The sequence below is a fragment of the Pseudophryne corroboree genome, chromosome 12 (genome assembly GCF_028390025.1).
Source record: "Pseudophryne corroboree isolate aPseCor3 chromosome 12, aPseCor3.hap2, whole genome shotgun sequence".
Classification (NCBI taxonomy): domain Eukaryota; kingdom Metazoa; phylum Chordata; class Amphibia; order Anura; family Myobatrachidae; genus Pseudophryne; species Pseudophryne corroboree.
Genome location: NC_086455.1, coordinates 53,986,746 through 54,006,429, shown reverse-complemented (window position 1 = coordinate 54,006,429; position 19,684 = coordinate 53,986,746). Strand labels below are relative to the sequence as shown.

The 19,684-nt window shown below is 45.9% G+C and overlaps 2 protein-coding genes across 2 annotated transcripts in view; one reads left to right on the top strand and one right to left on the bottom strand.

The window, feature by feature from the left end:
- FANCM (FA complementation group M) overlaps positions 1-19,684 on the bottom strand; it is a 337,857-nt gene that overhangs the window by 254,570 nt on the left and 63,603 nt on the right. The window lies entirely within an intron of this gene.
- LOC134980627 (heme-binding protein 2-like) overlaps positions 16,176-19,684 on the top strand; it is a 36,564-nt gene continuing 33,055 nt past the window's right edge. Inside the window, exon 1 of the mRNA XM_063947524.1 lies at positions 16,176-16,481. Within this exon, the coding sequence (XP_063803594.1) occupies positions 16,250-16,481 (232 nt within the window). The 5' untranslated portion in view covers positions 16,176-16,249. The remainder of the gene's footprint in view (positions 16,482-19,684) is intronic.

Sequence of the window (19,684 nt, the reverse complement as noted above, 5' to 3'; positions counted from 1 at the left end):
CCTAGGCTGTGCAGGAATATAAGGCAAAAGATCAGAATTACCAGCTATAGCTGTGGAGACCAGGTCCGAGATCCCTTCTCCACACAATCCTCAGCCTTCCATATGCCTCTTAAGTCGGCATCACCTGTCCATTGCATATTCTACAGGACACGTCAAGCAGAAATCGACATAGCGTTGACTCTAGAACCCAGTAGACTAATGTCTCTTTGGGCATGTTTTATATATATATATCTCTTAAGACAGCATCTTTAATATATATATATATATATATATATCTCTATATATACATATATATATATATATATATATATAGAGGAAAATAACCAGCGGCACTCAGGGTCTTGTTGCGGAGTAGATTGTATTTAAAACATCAATACAAGACCATCAACGTTTCGGGGATTTAAACCCCTTTGTCAAGATGTGAGAACAAAGGGGTTTAAATCCCCGAAACGTTGATGGTCTTGTATTGATGTTTTAAATACAATCTACTCCGCAACAAGACCCTGAGTGCCGCTGGCTATTTTCCTCTATCATTTGATCCCACACGGAAGGCACCGGGGCAATCTTCTCCCTTGATCAGTGGAGTGCCGGGCTGCACAGATTAGATATATATATATATATATATATATACATACTAGGGTCTCAATCTTTGCTGATAAGGTACCTGTCCACGCTGCTACAGCGCTATAAACCCATGCCGACACAATCGCCGGTCTGAGTAGTGTACCAGAATGTGCACGCTATCTGCAGGATCCCTGAGGATAGCTGTTAAGTCAGGGCTACCTTTTGGGCAAACGTGACACCCTAGGGCAGTAGTTTCCAAACTTTTTTGAATCACGGCGCCCTAGAATATCAGAATTTTATTCACGGCACTCCTAGGCAAAAATTTCTTATTGAGAAATTTAGAAAGAAATATTACATTAAGTAGATCGCGTCTATATGTCATCCTTAGGGTCAGTTGTGTGGTGAGGGACAAGATTTGCTTCTGTTTGGCCACATATTTTATGACTGGCAGCCACCAGCACTGGTTTTGCCTATTATATTGACCATGAATAATTTGAATTGGTCCTGGACCACCAACCCAGGGCACCCCTGCAAGTGTCCCGAGGCACCCCAGGGAGCCACGGCACACAGTTTGGGAACCTCTGCCCTAGGGGAAGATTCCCATCGTATCCTGGCCCTAGTAGGGAAAGGATACTCCCTGAGAATTCTTTGTGGGAAACTGCAGTCTCTTGTCTGGAGATTCCCGCTCTATTTCATCATGAGAGGAGGGAAATTTACCTCAGCTTTCTTCCCCTTAAACATGTGTACCCTTGTGTCAGGGACAGATGAGTCATCAGTGATATGCAAATCATCTTTTATTACAATAATCATATATTGAATACTTTCCTGCCATTTTGGCTGTAACTTTGCATTATCGTAGTCGACACTGGAGTCAGACCCTGTGTCGATATCAGTGTTTATTATTTTGGATAGTGAGCATTGAGAGACTCTGAAGGTCTCTGCGACATAGGGACAGACATGGGTAGATTCCCTGTGTGTTCTCTAATCTTTTGTGCAATAAATTCACCTTAGCACTTAATTACACATATCCAAACAGGTGTCGGCGTTGTCGACGGAGACACCCCTCACACACACATTTGCTCCATCTCCTCCTTAGGGGAGCCTTTTACCTCGGACATGTCGACACACACGTACCGACACACCACACACTCAGGGAATGCTCATCTGAATACAATTCCCCCACAAGGCCCTTTGGAGAGACAGAGAGAGAGTATGCCAGCACACACCACAGCGCTATTAACCCAGGAATAACACAGTAACTTAATGTTAACCCAGTAGCTGCTGTTTATATCGATTTTTGCGCCTAATTATGTGCCCCCCCCCCCCTCTTTTTACCCTCTTCTACCGTGTAACTGCAGGGGAGAGCTGGGGAGCTTCCTCTCAGCGGTGCTGTGGAGAAAAAACATGGCGCTGGTGAGTGCTGAGGAAGAAGCGCCGCCCCCTCGACGGCAGGCTTCTGTCCCGCTTAAGTATACATTTACTTGGCGGGGGCTCATACATATATACAGTGCCCAACTGTATGTATGCTAAACTTTTGCCAAAGAGGTCCCAATTGCTGCCCAGGGCGCCCCCCCCTGCACCCTTACAGTGACCGGAGTATGTGAAGTGTGTGGGAGCAATGGCGCACAGCTGCAGTGCTGTGCGTTACCTCAGTGAAGACTGGAGTCTTCTGCCGCCGATTTCGAAGTCTTCTTGCTTCTTATGCTCACTTGGCTTCTGTCTTCCGGCTCTGCGAGGGGGACGGCGGCGCGGCTCTAGGATCGGACGACGAGGGTGAGATCCTGTGTACGATCCCTCTGGAGCTAATGGTGTCCAGTAGCCTAAGAAGCAGGACCTATCTTCAGAGAGTAGGGCTGCTTCTCTCCCCTCAGTCCCACGATGCAGGGAGTCTGTTGCCAGCAGAGCTCCCTGAAAATAAAAAACCTAACAAAATACTTTCTCTCAGCAAACTCAGGAGAGCTCACTGAAAAGCACCCAGCTCGTCCGGGCACAGATTCAAACTGAGGTCTGGAGGAGGGACATAGAGGGAGGAGCCAGAGCACACCAGAATCTAAAATCTTTCTTAAAGTGCCCATGTCTCCTGCGGAGCCCGTCTATTCCCCATGGTCCTTACGGAGTCCCCAGCATCCACTAGGACGTTAGAGAAAACACGATTACTAGCATACACACACCGCAGTCATTTGAACGATGACATGATATATTGTGTTCAGGGATTGTATTCAATTAATTGTTGCTCCTGAACACACTATGCAGTCCTTATGTAGAAGTAAAACCTGGTTTGTCGAGGTTTCTAATACATATTTAAAAAAAAAAAAATGATCACTAAAACATTAATAAAATAAAAAAAAGAAAACAAAAAAGATTGGTTTACACAAAAAAAGCGGTTTAAACACAAAAAAGCGGGGTTTTAAAAACATTTTTTTTACAAACCTGTTTCCACGCCCCCCCCCCCCATCTTTGCTATGTTGACATATTGTTTAGTACAGCTGATGCCATTATCATCTCTCACTGGTTCCTGCAAATTAATTCTAACGGGACTACAGGTTTATAGTGACTGCATATTTATGGTAACTTTTGCAAACCATATCCAACCACACAATTCAGTAGCTTGTGTCACAATGTGTGTGTGTGTGTGTGTGTGTGTGTGTGTGTGTGTGTGTACGTACAGTGTGTGTGTATATATATATATATATATATATATACACACACACATATACACACACACACAAATATGTATCATACAGTACATACATACACAGGGATAGACCGATAAACACACAGTATAAGGGCCGAAACACACAAGCCGGCTGGCGCCGCCCAGCAAACACCCGGCCGGCTTTAAACCGCTGCCGTGATGTAAAGACACATGCAGCGCAATGTGTCCTTACACACAGCACGGTCCCGGCCCTGCTGCCGGGTTGCAGCCGGGTCTCACCACTGGAAGGTCCGGCTGCCGGGCGGGCGCCTGCCCGTCTTTGCAGCCAGTAAACCGTGTGTGTGAAGGGGAGCTTTCACACACAACGTTTTTTTCCCAAGCCGTGTCTAATGCTGCGCATGCGCACAGCATCATACACGGCTCAAAGCCGTCCTGTGTGACAGACTCTGCCGGTTTCTCCCGGATGGCAAAAAGCCGGACAAAGTTTGTCCGGCTTTTTGCCATCCGGGAAAAACCGGAGTGTGTGTTACAGCCCTAACAGTGGATTCTTCCACCCATACATAAATAAACAAGTCTATACAAGAAATAACAGACTGTCTTAAGATTAGTTTGAATTCTTTCAACCACCATAAAATGTCCCACAAGGCAACAGCCAAGACAGATTTGGTAGTAGACTGTACAGTATATTTGTAAAGAGTGTAAGCTTGCAAGCAGGGCCTTTCGGGGGATATTCAATATTAATTAGTCGAAATATCCGGCACTGGCGAAAACCAGGTGTATCAGCGAAAATGGATTAAAAAACGGGCAAAAGTACCCGCAATTGATTACCCGGTGTCGAAAGAGTGCCGTTTTTTTCGACTAGTCGAAAAAAATGGCACGTAATATGATACCCCCCTATGTCTGTCTGTTATTACCCAGTTTTGTTTTAGCACTGTTATTTCCAATCATAAAGCGCAATGGAATATGCTGCGCTATATAAGAAACTGTTCAGAAATAAATAAGTAACTCCATGATTACATGCCTGCACACCAGTCCTGCCAGTCCCATCACCACGGAACAGTTACACCAGGGCTGTGGGTAATAACGGGGCAACACTGAGCCACACCACGATATATATGGAGAAAGACCGTAAGTGAAGACGCAGAAGCAGAAAAGATGAACATATGTATGTTCTGTTACTATCTGTGTTGCTGGATTGCTCTGCCTTTAAAAAAGAGCTGATGTGTCTCTGAAACGTCGGCATATAGAGAGCTTTAATACATTTTATTTTTGCAAACAAGTCTTGGACTGCCGCTGCCTTTTGTCCTCTGTGTATACATATATACATATAGCAACAGACTTGTAGCCACGAAGTGCAGGAAAAGAAATACTGCAACCAAAAAAGGCCTTGTTCACAACTTAGATTATTACCACATTTGTTGCACTCTGAAGCCATGAACACATGTGATACCCAGGGAGAACAGAGGTGGCCATATGGTTCAGTGAACAGCACTGCCGAAATGGGACATCTTGGATCGGGATGAAAGACGTTGCTCTCAGTACACATGATCTGACAGTCCTAAATTCCCCAAGCCTCAGCAGAACCACTGCAGATTGAAATGCCAACTAATGCCTCCGTATTTTCTACACCAAGATGCCCGTCGCACAGCAACCCTGTACCCTTAGCTAAGTAGTGTAAACAGGCTCTTGGCAAACCGTATAACACAATTATCTGTTACTGTGAGGAAATATGCCACACGGATCTATGGTCTGTAAGCACCTCTCCCAATCCAGCAATCTATATTAGTATAACGGAAAGATTGGAGCGAGCAGGCCATGCGTTGTGATAGCTGGCGGATAGTAACATACACAAATACACTGTGTGTGGCAGGTGATAGCACAATAATGCTCATATACATAATACAATGGGGAATATCTGAGCTGTAACCAATGACAACCAATTAGAATTCATTCCTGTGGCTGTCCCCAACTAGTAGAACAATGCTACAGAACCCCTGTACTGCTGCCTATAATCAATGTGGAAAAACATTAACGAGCAAGTTCAGCAGCTAAATCTTAGATTTGTATTACGAGCAGCACAGCGGAAGGGGATACATATGATATCCTGGCAGACAGGATGCCGCCAGTCACTAAACCAATAGCGGCATTCCGGAATGCTGGCAGCGAGTCCCCTCGTGGGCTTGCTGCGCTCGCCACACATCGGGCCCAGTGGCTCGCTGTGCTCACCATAAGGTTCTAGTCCCACTCGGTTGGTGGCGTGGATCCATGTAGACAATGTGAATTTCGACAGTACAGTCTTAGGTATTTTAACTCTAGAAAAGCGCTATATCGACATGATCATTTTCATAATCCACAATGTCAACATTATGACCATGTCAACATTCAGGACATGTCGACAGCACCAGGGAGAAATCAACAGCACCACGGAGAAATCAACAGCACCAGGGAGAAATCAACATTATGGGGTCAAATCAATTTGCCGACAGCTGGATAGCGCCGGGGACTAGCTCCCGTCGCTATTCAATTCTGCTCATGTTAAGTCGGCGAATGCCCATTCTCCCGGACTTAACAGGTTGATTTGTCGGGAGAACAGACATTCTCCGACTTAACTGCCCGGCGCGATGCCGATTCCCGACAGAATCAGCCTTGCGCCGGCCACACGTCAGCACTTTTGTCGGATTTCTGCTCTTCCCCCCCGGGATGCAAGAGGATTTCCCGACAATTAAGTGTCATATGGCGCTGTATTGAATAGCACCGGGAGCTAATTCCTGGCACTATTCAACTGTCGGCAAATTGAATTGACCCCTATGTTTCGAACATACAAACGCCACACAAATTGTACTCTGGTCAGAATTAAACTCAAATCTTCAACAGTGTGGAGTTTAATTTAATATAATAATAATCATAACAATAAGACAGTAGAAATTTGTTATTAATGAGTAAGTGCGGTCATACAGACACATCTGGAGAGATAAAATGCCAGCAACACAGCATATTGGAAGTGCACCATCTAGTGACAAATCAGCAGGAAGCATTGTTAATGACAATTATGGAAGAGAAATTAAAAGCTTTCCAAATAATCCCAGAAACTGAATATTTCTTTGTAGAGTTGCTCAAAAACATTTGAAGATGAAGGGCTCTACTTTGCAGTGTTAAAGAATCAATGATTTTTTTTCTTTTTGCTGTAAAAAGAGGATAAATTTCTTTTTCCTGATTTCAAGGCAGCAAATCTTGTTCTAGCAGATGTCAAACTTAGTATATGTTAGATGTAACATCCTGAACGGATTGTCCAAACCATACAGAAAACTGTAGTTCTTTACAGATGATCTGACAGTCACACATCCAAGGTCATGTTCTGTGTGTTAATACTGGTCCCCACTCAAAAATCAATGTCCATAAAATGACACCACGGATGCTCACACCAGCCTACAATAGAATGGCTGTCTATTTCTATATTATTTTCTCTGTGGGTTTGTTTTCCGATTGTATTAATTTACAAATCAACACTTTTGCCTATTACCCCTTTCACATCTCCACTGCCGCATCCCACTTGGGAATTGGAAATGGGTCCTTCCCGGGTGGGTACCAGCATTGGAGACTCTGTGCTGCCACTGCTGGCTTTCCGACCCGGCAATATGCCATAGCGGCGGGGGGCGGAGCTTGTAGCGGGAACAGGGGTGGAGGCAGCACTGGCAGATGAGCTCCTCTCCATGCCGCCTCTCCCTATGCTATGATTGGGTACCAGGTCGCATCGACCCGGCAACCTATTCACACTGCACATGACCGGGTATTCAACCCGGGAATAACCCTTCTTATTACCAGCTTTAAATTAAAGGGTCAGGCGACCCGAGAATTCTCAAAGGCCCCTTTCACATCGCAAACTGAACCGTGTCGACCCGGCAATATGCTGGGTCGATACCGGGTTATTTTTGCAATGTGAAAGGGGTATTAGAAGGGCACGGATCAACAATCAACGCAAACAATCAATATAAATACTAACATAGAAGAACATTCTGTAGCTATGAATTGCGTTTTGAGGTGAGTGTGTAATTTGTAGTCTTAAAAAGTTAACATGCTTTGGGGGTAATTCAATTAGGCACGTGAACAGCCCGGGGAATGAGTGCAGGGAGCTATTCCGCACTTTAAACCTGCGACTATGTTAGTTGCAGGCTTACTGCGTGCACTAACATCATGCTGTTTACTGCAACTAAGCCCCTGACACATTGCAGACAATTGAATAGCTCTGGGAACTCATTCCCAGCGCTAATCAACATTGCGCTTAATTGAATTGCCCCTGTGTTGTTCATTTGTGGAAAGACCATGCACCACTATTGGAAAATTCTTCTTTTTTTTTTTGCTTCCCCTTACAACCTTGTCCATTCACGCAAGACCAGCTTCAGGTAATGCATCAAATAAATAAAAATAAAAAATAAATACAAGTTATCAGGTAAAAAAATAATCAGTAAATAAATTGGCATTAGCAGTAAAGCTAACCATACTGACAAAATACTGAAGCAGAGTACACAGATCAAAAGTAAACCACATGTTAAGTACACAGTCAATTCAACATAAAAAAGTAATAGAACGTAGTGTGTTAATGCCACCCAGTTTGCCCCAAGTGTGAAAAGTGACCGCTGTTACAAGCACAACCACTCAGTCCTCCTGCTTATTCATGTAGTCTCCTGTAAAGCACTCAGCAAGGCAGCCAAATGCTGATACAACGTGGAAAGGCTAAAAACATGCTGCTTACCTACAATACAGGTGGAGTGGTACTGGTTGCAGCAGCAGCTTGGGGAAGAGTATTCTGGCTTTCCTCCACCCCACAGTGTAAACAGCCATGTTAAATCATGTGACATACAAAAGATTTCAGAGCATACCTTTATCCGTTATATAAAACAAGAGAAAAGGAGCGGTTAGGTTTAGGCTGCAGGGAAGGGAGGGTTAAGGTTTGGATGCTGGTAGGGGGGCGATTAGGCACCCTCAAGGAGGGTTAGGGTTAGGCTGCTGGGGGGAAAGGGTGGGGTAAGCATGCTCAACCAACCCCTGTCGGGATTCTCTGCTTCGTTGTGCCATCACTTATATGAAACAGAGTGGGTGCTATCGTCATGCAGGGTTAGGGACTGCCAGTATCAGAGAAGCCTTGACGTGGCCTTGCGGCTTAATCATACCTTTGCATATATATGCACCTGAGATATCTGAATGTTCTATTATGTAGTATTCACATCTTATTGCTGATAATTTGTAGTGTGCTGGGGGAAAACCTCTTTATTTCTTGTTTAGAATAACCCCTCCCTTTCATGCACTTGAGAGGTATTATTAAATTGATTGAACAGCAACCATTTTATATTGTTGTTCTGATAGGCATGAACTGGACCAGCACTTGGGGGTCATGCTGGTCCTTGTAGTGCCAGTTGGAAGTTTTAGGGGTTTCTCCAGGTGAGTTGGCTCTCAATTTAGAAATATTCCTGTATGTGCTATTATGTCTCAAATCTTTACACTTCAATCCACTCAGCTCAAAAGACAGGATGCCACAAAAATGAGATATCACTGTTGCACTAGGGAACAAAGGGCACGATTCATGTTTGTATGGAATTATACAATTCCGTGTCTAACATTTTAATGCAGCAGTAGTAGTCTGTAGGAGACAGAGGATCTGAGTGCTGCGTCTGAGGAAACAGCCTTGGATCACCATTGCGGCCATCAGTCGTCATTCGGGATGGTTACAGGCACCGGCCAGCCTGCGTACGCCAAAGCTTACTCAGGCTTGAGCATAGGATCCGGACACTGGGGTCCAGGAAATCTGTGTGGACTCATCATGTTATTTTGAAAAACGGCGTTGGGTGCCGCCCCCCAAACACTGGGCAGCATGTCAAACCACTGGGTTTGCTTACAAATATGAATCAGGCCCATAGATAGGGATATTACTATATTCATTCCACGTTCTATATTGGATGTCCCATTCCAACCGTGCAAAAACCAGCTTCCATATTACATTTGGAGAACATTTGCTTGTATCACAGTGGGCGCCATCTTGCTGCAATAAATCTTTGCATGCCCAGAAGGTACTAAAAATAGACATGTCATGGTTGGCAAAGTTTCGGACGAGCCGGCGCATTTAAGCACGTTACACGGTGATGGTGTGCGGCTTGTCATGTCTGCTACATTTTATAGTAATGTGTATCTTGGCATCTTGCATACTCACAATTAAGACTACATAATAAGATTCACATCTAATGTGATGGAAGAGAGAAACGTTATGGTCAGTACTGATAAACAGGGACATCATCAGGTGGGAGGGGGTATCAAACATTTGAAAAAGGACAAGTAGATGTCTAGCCATTAGCAACTAGATCCCTGCTATGATGTATCTGTTACCCTCTATAACATGGCAGCTGGTTGCTAAGGGCAACTGTCCTCTTTAGAAGGTCTGATATACAGTTTCTCCCCCTTGGAATGTCCCTGGAAATGAAGGACCAATGGCAACTATGGAATAGGATGATAAAGCAGAGGCGGTGGCTATTCCGCTATATGCCTGCTTTTGTATAGGACTGTTAAGCTCTATATTCTGAGTCTGGCTGAACATGTATACAAAATGGCATGTTCCAAATATGTAGAGAAAAAATAAGAATTTACTCACCGGTAATTCTATTTCTCGTAGTCCGTAGTGGATGCTGGGAACTCCGAAAGGACCATAGGGAATAGCGGGCTCAGAAGGAGGCTGGGCACTCTAGAAAGATTTAGGACTACCTGGTGTGCACTGGCTCCTCCCACTATGACCCTCCTCCAAGCCTCAGTTAGGACACTGTGCCCGGACGAGCGTACACAATAAGGAAGGATTTTGAATCCCGGGTAAGACTCATACCAGCCACACCAATCACACCGTACAACTCGTGATATGAATCCCAGTTAACAGTATGAAACAACTGAGCCTCTCAACAGATGGCTCAACAATAACCCGATTTAGTTAACAATAACTATGTACAAGTATTGCAGATAAACCGCACTTGGGATGGGCGCCCAGCATCCACTACGGACTACGAGAAATAGAATTACCGGTGAGTAAATTCTTATTTTCTCTAACGTCCTAGTGGATGCTGGGAACTCCGAAAGGACCATTTGGATTATACCAAAGCTCCCAAACGGGCGGGAGAGTGCGGATGACTCTGCAGCACCGAATGAGAGAACTCCAGGTCCTCCTCAGCCAGGGTATCAAATTTGTAGAATTTTGCAAACGTGTTTGCCCCTGACCAAGTAGCTGCTCGGCAAAGTTGTAAAGCCGAGACCCCTCGGGCAGCCGCCCAAGATGAGCCCACCTTCCTAGTGGAATGGGCATTTACAGATTTTGGCTGTGGCAGGCCTGCCACAGAATGAGCAAGCTGAATTGTACTACAAATCCAGCGAGCAATAGTCTGCTTAGAAGCAGGAGCACCCAGCTTGTTGGGTGCATACAGGATAAACAGCAAGTCAGATTTTCTGACTCCAGCCGTCCTGGAAACATATATTTTCAGGGCCCTGACAACGTCTAGCAACTTGGAGTCCTCCAAGTCCCTAGTAGCCGCAGGAACCACAATAGGCTGGTTCAGGTGAAACGCTGACACCACCTTTGGGAGAAATTGGGGACGAGTCCTCAATTCTGCCCTATCCATATGGAAAATCAGATAAGGGCTTTTACATGATAAAGCCGCCAATTCTGACACACGCCTGGCTGAAGCCAAAGCCAATAACATGACCACTTTCCACGTGAGATATTTCAGATCCACGGTTTTTAGTGGCTCAAACCAATGTGATTTTAAGAAACTCAACATCACGTTGAGATCCCAAGGTGCCACAGGAGGCACAAATGGGGGCTGAATATGCAGCACTCCTTTCACAAATGTCTGAACTTCAGGTACTGAAGCTAGTTCTTTTTGAAAGAAAATCGACAGAGCCGAGATCTGTACTTTAACGGAGCCTAGTTTTAGGCCCATATTAACTCCTGCTTGCAGGAAATGCAGAAAACGACCTAGTTGAAATTCCTCTGTTGGGGCCTTTTCGGCCTCACACCATGCAACATACTTCCGCCATATGCGGTGATAATGATTTGCTGTAACCTCTTTCCTAGCTTTAATAAGCGTAGGAATGACTTCCTCCGGAATGCCCTTTTCCTTCAGGATCCGGCGTTCAACTGCCATGCCGTCAAACGCAGCCGCGGTAAGTCTTGGAACAGACAGGGCCCCTGCTGTAGCAGGTCTTGTCTGAGCGGCAGAGACCACGGGTCCTCTGAGATCATCTCTTGAAGTTCCGGTTACCACGCTCTTCTTGGCCAATTCGGAACCACGAGAATTGTGTTTACACCTCGCTTTCTTATTATTCTCAATACCTTTGGTATGAGAGGTAGAGGAGGGAACACATAAACTGACTGGTACACCCACGGTGTCACTAGAGCGTCCACAGCTATCGCCTGAGGGTCTCTTGACCTGGCGCAATACCTCTCTAGTTTTTTGTTTAGGCGGGACGCCATCATGTCCACCTGTGGACGACCCCACTGATTTACAATCATTTGGAAGACTTCTGGATGAAGTCCCCACTTTCCCGGGTGGAGGTCGTGCCTGCTGAGAAAGTCTGCTTCCCAGTTGTCCACTCCCGGGATGAACACTGCTGACAGTGCTAGTACATGATTTTCCGCCCATCGGAGAATCCTTGTGGCTTCTGCCATTGCCATCCTGCTTCTTGTGCCGCCCTGTCGATTCACATGGGCGACTGCCGTGATGTTGTCTGACTGGATCAGCACCGGCTGGTGTAGGAGCAGGGATTTTGCTTGACTTAGGGCATTGTAAATGGCCCTTAGTTCCAGAATATTTATGTGAAGGGAAGTCTCCTGACTTGACCATAGTCCTTGGAAGTTTCTTCCCTTTGTGACTGCCCCCCAGCCTCGTAGGCTGGCATCCGTGGTCACCAGGACCCAGTCCTGTATGCCGAATCTGCGGCCCTCCAAAAGATGAGCACTCTGCAGCCACCACAGAAGAGACACCCTGGTTCTTGGGGACAGGGTTATCAAGCGATGCATCTGAAGATGCGATCCGGACCACTTGTCCAACAGGTCCCACTGAAAAATCCTGGCATGGAATCTGCCGAATGGAATTGCTTCGTAAGAAGCTACCATCTTTCCCAGGACCCGCGTGCAGTGATGCACCGATACCTGTTTTGGTTTTAGGAGGTCTCTGACTAGAGAAGACAACTCCGTGGCTTTCTCCTCCGGGAGAAACACTTTTTTCTGGACTGTGTCCAGAATCATTCCCAGGAACATTAGACGTGTTGTCGGGACCAGCTGTGACTTTGGGATATTCAGAATCCAGCCGTGCTGGCGCAGCACTTCCTGAGATAGTGCCACTCCCACTAACAACTGTTCCTTGGATCGTGCCTTTATTAGGAGATCGTCCAAGTATGGGATAATTAAAACTCCCTTTTTTCGAAGGAGTATCATCATTTCCGCCATAACCTTGGTAAATACCCTCGGTGCCGTGGAGAGTCCAAACGGCAGCGTCTGGAATTGGTAATGGCAATCCTGTACCACAAATCTGAGGTACTCCTGGTGAGGATGGTAAATGGGGACATGCAGGTAAGCATCCTTGATGTCCAGGGATACCATGTAATCCCCCTCCTCCAGGCTTGCAATAACCGCCCTGAGCGATTTCATCTTGAACTTGAATTTTTTTATGTATGTGTTCAAGGATTTCAAATTTAAAATGGGTCTCACCGAACCGTCCGGTTTCGGCACCACAAATAGTGTGGAATAGTAACCCCGGCCTTGTTGAAGTAGGGGTACCTTGATTATCACCTGTCCAGAGATGGACAATGCACTTATTTTAGATGCCAGCCGGCAGACTTCCCTCTGTGCATCTCTCATATATAAGACTGAGTCTTTGATATGGTCAATTGTTAGCAGAATCGTGTCTCTGTCTAGTGTGTCAATATTTTCTGACAGTTTATCCGACCACGCAGCGGCAGCACTGCACATCCATGCTGACGCAATAGCTGGTCTAAGTATAATGCCTGAGTGTGTATATACAGACTTCAGGATCGCCTCCTGCTTTCTATCAGCAGGTTCCTTAAGGGCGGCCGTATCCTGAGACGGTAGTGCCACCTTTTTAGACAAACGTGTGAGCGCTTTATCCACCCTAGGAGGTGTTTCCCAACGTAACCTATCCTCTGGCGGGAAAGGGAACGCCATTAGTACCTTCTTAGGAATTACCAATTTCTTATCAGGGGAAGCCCACGCTTCTTCACACACTTCATTTAATTCATCTGACGGGGGAAAAACTACAGGTAGTTTTTTCTCCCCAAACATAATACCCTTTTTTGTGGTACCTGGATGTAAATCAGAGATATTTAACACCTCTTTCATTGCCTCAATCATGCAGTGAATGGCCTTAATGGGCATTAAATTTGACTCATCGTCGTCGACACTGGTGTCAGTATCCGTGTCGACATCTACTTGTGCCATCTGAGATAGCGGGCGTTTCAGAGCCCCTGATGACTTTTGAGACACCTGGACAGGCACGAGCTGAGAACTCGGCTGTCCCGCAGTCGGCATGTCGTCAAATTTCTTATGTAATGAGTCTATACGTGCACTCATTTCTTTCCATAAGCACATCCACTCAGGTGTCTGCCCCCCAGGGGGTGACATCCCTTCTAAAGGCATCTGCTCCGCCTCCACCTCATTATCCTCATCAAACATGTCGACACAGCCGTACCGACACACTCCACACACACAGGGAATGCTCTATATAGAGGACAGGACCCACAAAAGCCCTTTGGGGGGATAGAGTGAGAGTATGCCAGCACACACCAGAGCGCTATATAAGGCAGGGACTAACTGAGTTATGTCCCTTATAGCTGCTTTTTTAATATAACTATATACTGCGCCAAATTAAATGCCCCCCCTCTTTCTTTTTTACCCTTTTCTGTAGAGTAGTCTGCAGGGGAGAGCCAGGGAGCTTCCATCCAGCGGAACTGTGAGGGAAAATGGCGCCCAGTGTGCTGAGGGAGATAGCTCCGCCCCTTTTCCGCGGCCTATTCTCCCGCTTTTTTATGGAATCTGGCAGGGGTATTTACCTCATATATAGCCCCTGGGGCTATATATTGAGGTATTTTTGCCAGCCAAGGTGTTTTTATTGCTGCCTCAGGGCGCCCCCCCCCAGCGCCCTGCACCCTCAGTGACCGGAGTGTGAAGTGTGAGAGGAGCAATGGCGCACACCTGCAGTGCTGTGCGCTACCTTGGTGAAGACTGATGTCTTCATGCCGCCGATTTTCCGGACCATCTTCTTGCTTCTGGCTCTGTAAGGGGGACGGCGGCGCGGCTCCGGGACCGAACATCAAGGCTGGGCCTGCGGTCGATCCCTCTGGAGCTAATGGTGTCCAGTAGCCTAAGAAGCCCAATCCGGCTGCAAGCAGGCGAGTTCGCTTCTTCTCCCCTTAGTCCCTCGCTGCAGTGAGCCTGTTGCCAGCAGGTCTCACTGAAAATAATAAACCTAAGACTATCTTTCTTCTAAGAGCTCAGGAGAGCCCCTAGTGTGCATCCAACCTCGGCCGGGCACAAAATCTAACTGGGGTTTGGAGGAGGGTCATAGTGGGAGGAGCCAGTGCACACCAGGTAGTCCTAAATCTTTCTAGAGTGCCCAGCCTCCTTCGGAGCCCGCTATTCCCCATGGTCCTTTCGGAGTTCCCAGCATCCACTAGGACGTTAGAGAAAATTATTTTACTATAAAAATAACGTTTAACGTTCGGCTGCGCACAGCTTGGGTCAGAGAAAGCGGCAAAACTCACCAAGCACCCCCCCCTTCCCCCCTCCCCGCTGCCAGGGACCGTGCAAGGGCTTAAACATCTGTCCTAGGAGTGGTCCCTGTTGTTCAATACCAAACAAGGGCACGGTACAGTTTACCTTATTCTGCTTAGTGATTGCAATTCTCACGATGGAAAGCAATAGAGGTTATTTACTCTGCAGCCTAGTGTTAGATCATTGACAGCTATGGAAAGGATACTGGGCAGTTTACACAGCTATAAAACAATTCGTGTCCGTGCTGACAGTTGTAGGTATACCATTACACACAAGCCCGCAGTGGTGAGCACAGGTTACACACATGTAATCGGAGAACAGGGTGGTGCTGCCTAGCTCTAAGGTGCCCAGGTGACCTTCCTTAAGGCAGAAACTCCAGACAAATGTGTTTTGTACTGTGCATTTATACAGTGTATACTCCAAAGAGACACTTTACTGTACCCATAAACACAAGTGCAATACTCAGACACAGGAGATGCATCTTTAAAGGCTCAGTCAGTGATCTGGTGCAGGAGGAGTTAAAAGTGCAGCTGACAATACACGCCTCCTCCACCTGACTGGGAGCATGTGTCTGCCTCACCCCTCCCTCAAGAGCTTCCCGAACCCTCCTTTAAGCTCAGCTTTTAAAAGCAGCTGCTGAGACACACACACACAGCAACACAGAACGCTGCCACATTACTGCTACTAGTGACAGGAAGGACGGAAGGGAGGGAGGGAGGAAGCTCCAGTCATGTTGCAGTATTCAGGCCAGTGCTAGAATACTTACATACTACAACAACTACACAAACTTTCGCTTGAGACACTATTGGTTTGGCTGCTCTGCCCTGCTGCATTCTGGGAAAGTTGAACAAGTTCAGCTGATCCAAGATATAGCTCAGGCATTGTGGCTAAGGTTCAGTGTAATCTGGATACAATAGTCTCGTTGATATTGTATCCCAGGGCTAGTAGCATTACCGGTCTAGGGCTAGGTTATAGTCTTGGCACAGCTGAGAGTCCTTCGTCTGCTTCCCCCAGAAATAATCTCTAAGCTTGGCTGGAGAGAGAGAGAGAGAGAGAGAGAGAGAGAGAGAGAGAGAGAGAGAGAGAGAGAGAGAGAGAGAGAGAGAGAGAGAGAGAGAGAGAGAGAGAGAGAGAGCACACAGACAGAGAGAGCAGACTGGATTCATAGCACTGGGTCCTGTCTGTAGCTTTGGAATCCTGTTCTGTGGATAAACATGCAACGTGAAGGGTGTAGGATGAGCGGCGGGTTGCCGGAGCCGGCTGCAGCCGGGATGATCACGTTGGACGACCTGGACAACATGGCGGATGATTTGGGCTCTGACTCTGCGTACAACAGTAACGGGAGCACCGAGGAGAAGTTGGAACCCATGGAAGATGCCGAACAAGATCGGCTGCTGAACTACTGGCAGACTGTAGGGCGAGGACATGAAGTGGAGGTGCCGAATGGTAAGGACCAGGGTTCAATGTCATCAGGGGGGAACTAACGATAGATCTGTATTAACAGACGAGTGACGATACAATAGGCACATATCACAGTCGCTTATAAACACAAACTCTTACTAGGACTCGTTCACACATGCACTAGGAAAATGGCTCAAAGCACAAGACATGTGGTTTGCACCTACTTTAGTGATGTGTGTTTCACTTTTATGTGCTTTTCATGTGGTTTGCTTTTTGCAGTCTATTGTGACAAACAGGTTACGCTGTGTTCTAGCAAGTTTAGATGTAGTAATCACCTTACAGCGCAGTGCTGGAGAGAGCGCCATTAATTCATTAGTCTGGGTTACAGTGTTTAACCTGCAAAACGTGCAAACAAAGCAAAACACAGGTGTCTACCAGCCCCATGTGACATTACAAGAGTTTATATCCCTTCTGTGGTTTGTGACTACCTGGAGGAGGGGGCACATGGTGAATGCACACAATGACATGAAACAGTAGGTAAAGATGGCTCTGCCCAAAGGAGCTTACAATCTAATAGAGATAATAAATGTCTGACTAATCCAGTGAAAACTACTACAGAAAACTATTTCGCCATCATTTCCTGTAGGCTGTGTAAACTCGCACGCTTGTCTTTGGTTGTTCCTTCCCCCACTCCCTGTAGATTAGAACAAAATACAAAGGTCACAGTGCTGGAAACAGGTGTCTCAGGTGGTGAAGGCTACAGACATTGGGGTATTAAGCGCAGAATAGAAGTTAAAATCAATGTATAAAATGTATGAAAACATTCAGATTGTCACCAAGTCTACATAGGGTTACATGTCTAGTGAAATTACCTATGCGATTGGTCCAATCAGATTTGTGCATTTTATTCTCACTGTAGAAAAGTACATAAGTAATGCAGACTTTATCGTTCTTCACTGAAATAAAACACTGGTGCTACACACGTGCCACCTGCATGTCGGGACTGTCCAATAAACATGGCTAAATAAGGTGTGTGTGTGGGGGGGGGGGATCCATTTTACCAGATATATATTTATTGATAGATAGATAGATTCTGTATTACAGTGAGTCCAGTGTTAGAAGAGATTCTGGGGTCTATTTACTAAGCCTTGGACAGAGATAAAGTGGACAGCGATAAAGCACCAGCCAATCAGTATCCAACTGCCATGTCACAGGCTAGGTTTGAAAAATGACAGGAGCTGGTTGGCTGGTGCTTTATCGCCATCCACAGCTTAGTAAATAGACCCCTCTGTTACTTTAGATGTTCCATCTCTCAATACACACAAAACTGTTAACAAGAGATTTAACATCGTAAAGACGGGTGGTCTTCTGTATGCCGGCAGTCGGGCTCCCGGCGCTCAGTATACCGGCGCCGGGAGCCCGACAGCCGGCATACCGACACTTATTTTCCCTCGTGGGGGTCCACGACCCCCATAGGGGGAGAATAAAATAGTGTGGCGCGCTACCGTACCAGTAGCGTGTCGAACGCAGCGAGCCCGCAAGGGGCTCATTTGCGCTCGCCACGCTGTCGGTAAGCCGGCGGTCGGGCTCCCGGCGCCGGGATGCTGGTCGCCGGGAGCCCGACCGCCGGCCAGCCGTAGTGAACCCCGTAAAGACTATACACTCCATACAGCACACATGAACGTCTTATTTTCCCAACATCGCCTATAATCTAAAGGTGGACAGACTAAAGTAATATTCAGAGGTCGGAGAATTCTGGGATTCCCAGGCAGGGAAGTGCATCCACTGACATCAACAGGAAACACTGGAACATTGGCTCCCTGGCTTGAGAGATGTGTCCCAATCGGACTATGGTGTATGGTAATGCTATTAGACTACAGTAGTAGGTGGTCAGGGGCAGATTAAACACTATGTGAAGCTGGAAAGGAAACAGAGGTGATCGTCGCAATTACAGAACTAGAAAACAAGTGCTGTACAATGCACAGGAGGCGACCAAGGACAGCAGTCAATCAATTCATTAAGAACTAGTTCCCACTGATTTGATAGGTTGGGTAGTGGGAATACTTGAACCTGTCTTGGGAGAACACCTGTATGGAGAGCCCTCTGAGAAAGTGGCGACTGTATCAGACACTTCTCAGCATAGGAACACATGCCTATCATTCCTGTACCACTCCAGATAACACAATGGGGGGAGAGAACGGAGTACGTGCAGTGACCTTGCATTCTGTAACCATGCACACTGAATTACAAGCTCCAGCACCGCTCTCCATGGCTGCTTCAAGTGTAAGCTGCCACAATAAGAGGATTTGCGGAAATCGCAGAAAATCTCTTAGCCCTGCATTAAGCCCACAGTACTTTTGAATTTCATATGAAAAGAAGGGCAGGATGGAAAGAGCTATCTGAGCCCCGGAATTACAGCGCACTTAGCACTGTGACCAATAAAGGAATTTTATAAGGAGAGGGGACAACATTGCCAATATAATAGTGGGAGATGTATCAAGGCTTGGAGAGATAGAGTGGAGAAAGATAATAAAGGGATTCATGTATCAAGCAGTGAAAACAGTGCGGAAGTGAACCAGTGAAGATGTTGCCCATGGCAACCAATTAGAACCGACCTATCATTTTATACTGTACTCTTGATAAATGCTTCCTCAAAGCTGAACCCCTGGCCCACTCCTATATTCTTTTCACTGCTTGATACATCAACCAATCAGCTCCTGTCTTTTTAAAAGCAGTGTTTGCAAAATGACAGCTAGGAGCGGATTGATTGGTACTTCATTTCTCTCCAAGCTTTTTATAAATCTCCCCGTAAGCTTGTCTTCGTCTGTGCTTATTTTCTAATGATTTTGATTCTGAAGCTTATATATATATATATATATATATATATATATATATATATATATATATATATATATATATATATACACACACACACACACAAATATATATATATATATATATATATATATATATATATACACACACACAAATATATATATATATATATATATATATATATATACACACACACATATACATACATACACACAATATGTGCTCCCCCTTTTATATTTAGTGAATTTTAGCCAAGTGGCAGATTTACATTCATTGCATAGGGACACAACACACAGTTGTTTTCTGGTTAGAATTGTATCCAGGCGCAGGAAAAACACTGGCGCTATATATCCCATTGGAGCAAAAGGTAAAATACACAACTAAAAAGCACAAAAGGAAGGTAAAGAGGCATA